Raw genomic sequence first — 3,114 nt, forward strand, 5'->3', positions numbered from 1 at the left:
AGAGCATTCCATTCCCTCTTCCCCCAAACCTAGCTTGATGTGCTTAGCAAAGAATTTGGCCTAAAAGATGAAAAATTTAGTTGCCCATTCCCAAAGCCTTTGTCTTCACATTCATTTCAACTCTTTGTGAGAGACTTTTTTTAAAGCAATTTAACATTTTAAAAGTCCAGGGCTTGTGGCGTCTTTAAATCACCCATCAAACGTTTAAGCACGTCGTAACTTGTCAACTCAAAGATTTGATGGTCTTTAATTGCTACTTCAAGCGGTGCCAAATGACTGTTGGAGGAGAAGGAAAACACCATCCGCATCACCACCTACCCACAATCAAACTGTCCACCAGCCAAGGCACTATATTCACTAATCTAACGTCACTTATTTGTTACATCTGCTCATCTCCTAATAAGGTAGGGCCCCCGCACCAGAGCTAGAAACTGATATATCAGAGATAAAAAAAGACATTTATGAGAAATGAAGTCTTGGCTGCAGAATATCAAATGATGCATCTAAATTGAATGCCAATTTACCAGCATGAGAAGTAATAGAGGTTGCCTTTCGTTAGGAGGAAAAAAATACAACCTCACATTTTCGGCTAAATAAACCAAAAAATATAAATCCTTTACAAGATGATACTACTCAAATCACAAGTTTCAGTAGTTATCTTCTGTACATTTGACATAATAAAAGCAGCTCAAAAGGCGTAATAAATAGGGCTTCTGATACCTTGCAAGTTAGAGCAATAAATGACTAGAAAGGAACCACAGAGGGACCAGAAGAGAAGAGAAACAGATTTGTTGTAACCTTGGAGCAACTCATTTGGAAGGTCTTGCTAGTGTGCTCAGTGCTTTGGAACACGTTAACACGTTAGCAGTAAGCGTCACACATGTGTGACACGTGTTCTTGACTGATTTGTAGCAGGCAAAATTGCATCAAGTTGTGGTCTTCCATCCACGCCATCAACTGCTGAAACAGAAAATACTAACATGGAGAAACGCCAGGCTTTATTAGGAAGAGCACGTTTCCCATCGACGTGGCTGAAGAAGTAGTGCTGAAGCCAATCTTCTACAATCTACCAGGAGGGGTAAATGAAAGTATCCTATCAAAAAAAATTTGACAAAGTCATTAGCAATTTGCTAAGAGATGTATTTAGGTTGTAGAAATTTGCTTTCGCCTCATCACTGAAGGTCCGATTGACGAGTGAATGACTAGAAGGCGATTCTCTCTTGCATGCAGCCGTCATCACTTCGTTAATATCGGTGGCACTACTGCTTCCCTGTCAGACTGACATCTCACCAGGCTGTAAGCATTTACCTCCCACGAAATTTACACCCATGACAAACACAACCAATCGGATGAACCCATTTCTCCTACCCGACAAGCTAACTCCCTTCTGCATTGTTCGTAGAAACTAGTATGCGACGCAGTTGCTCTTTCTAGCATTCCGATGACACTCCTGCCCGTGTATAAGGCAGAGAATTGAAATAGATAACTTTTTTTTCTACCCAGAAATAGAAATTTGGAAGCTTCTTTTAAATAATCCAAGTTATCTTTGTATTTACAAAAAAGGAGGCAAAAATGTCTTAACTGAAGCAGATCAAAGGCACTCCCACTGATGGATGCGTTCGTTGAATGGGAGAGGAAAAATCGAGCGCCTTTGTTTTCCTCTTCTCCGGTCACGGAAATGTGGTTCTCCTTTGAGTGCTTACCGACTTCTTAATGTGTACTTAGCAAGGACGCAACGACAGGAATTGAGAAGATGAGTTTATGGCTAAGTAGCTACGATGGGCTGCAGAACGTTGTCCAATTTCGGTGGCTATTTGTAGCTTCGATATTTGCCGAGGAAGTGCTACCATTCCTCCATGAGGGGTGCTGGCTATTGAAAAGGAGTGTTAAGGGTTATCTTTGAGTAGAGGCTTCCATAAGGCATTCCTTTTAATCTTCCTTTCCACCATAAGGCAAAAAATTGCCTCAGATTTGAGGCTTTTAGTCTGTCGCAAGGGCTTCTGATCCACTTTGTGGTGAGTTGTGCCAGTAATTGTCAGAGTGAGGCAGAGCTCTTTACTTATTTTGTCCTGCCAAATGGAAACTCAAAAGTTCAAAAATACCATGCCCACTCATCATTTGGGGTAGGGGGGTGTGCCTTTCTGTCCACTTACCTTGGGAGCTTGGCACACCAGCAGCTCTATCCCCCGCTTTGACTACGCTAGTTGATTTCGTGTGTAAGTAGTGTTTCCAACTTAATTTCCGCATTTCGATAGAAAAGGGTTAACTAAATCATCTCATTTTGATGGATTAATTTTCCGAGGAGAGTTAACTAGTAAGTGGCAGTTGGTCCTCAATTAAGATTGGTGCACTGTAATAAGGGTTTGTTTGAATGTATCCTTTTTAGGCGGCGAGTGAGTGGTTTAAACCCAGGAGGAGGCATCGATTCTCAAGGAGGAGGAGGAGGAGGAGGAGGCAAACTCTGGTACCCCCTAATAAACTTTGACAAGTTGTCAGGTCCGTCATTAACACAATACAAGATGCCTTCCCCAAACAGTCTTCTCAATTTAAGGGAGCGAATTCGGTGTTGGAAGATCAGAACAAAGGTAAAATTCTCAACGTATGTTTTGTATAACATTAACTTCACCGCGGTCGCCGACTTCTCAACTATTGAGGTCTTGGGGTTGGAGGAATTGCGAGACCGAACGAGGCAGCAGCAAATGTGGCAGGTTGGAGGAGGTAAGAATGTCACCACAATGAGTTGGAAAAGTTTCTTAAAGATCGTCGTTGTTCGGTCTGTCCTGTCAATCGACAAGTCTGGTGGTTATCTTCTGTCAAATCTATCAACTCCATACTGGTTTTATTTTCAACGACTTGCTCGCCCTACAAAAATGGATGGGACAACAAAAAGTTTTTTTTAAAACGTCTACTCGAGTTGTGAGATGTCCCACCAGTGCGGCTTTTGCAGAGGGGTGGAAGGGAAAGGGCATTGTCAAAAATGACAAATTGATAAGTCAGGATGGGGTGTTGATCCTATCCACGCTAATGAGATGAGGTGCTGAGTTGCAGATACTATCTTAGATGAAGAGGTTATTTATGTTCTGACTTTAGAAGGACGCAATTAAATGGGGAATT

General features: G+C 41.9%; 1 protein-coding gene across 1 annotated transcript; it reads left to right on the forward strand. All coding sequences in view use genetic code 11, as the record gives it.

The window, feature by feature from the left end:
- Window positions 1-1,328: 1,328 nt before the first annotated feature.
- EGR_09029 (hypothetical protein) lies at window positions 1,329-2,475 on the forward strand (the record flags this gene model as incomplete). Its single annotated transcript, XM_024498278.1, has 2 exons — window positions 1,329-1,394; window positions 2,413-2,475. The coding sequence occupies 2 exons, from the start codon at window positions 1,329-1,331 to the stop codon at window positions 2,473-2,475; spliced, it is 129 nt and encodes a 42-aa protein (XP_024347333.1).
- Between the last annotated feature and the right edge of the window lie 639 nt (window positions 2,476-3,114).

This window comes from Echinococcus granulosus (assembly GCF_000524195.1).
Source record: "Echinococcus granulosus chromosome Unknown EG_S00128, whole genome shotgun sequence".
Taxonomy (NCBI): domain Eukaryota; kingdom Metazoa; phylum Platyhelminthes; class Cestoda; order Cyclophyllidea; family Taeniidae; genus Echinococcus; species Echinococcus granulosus.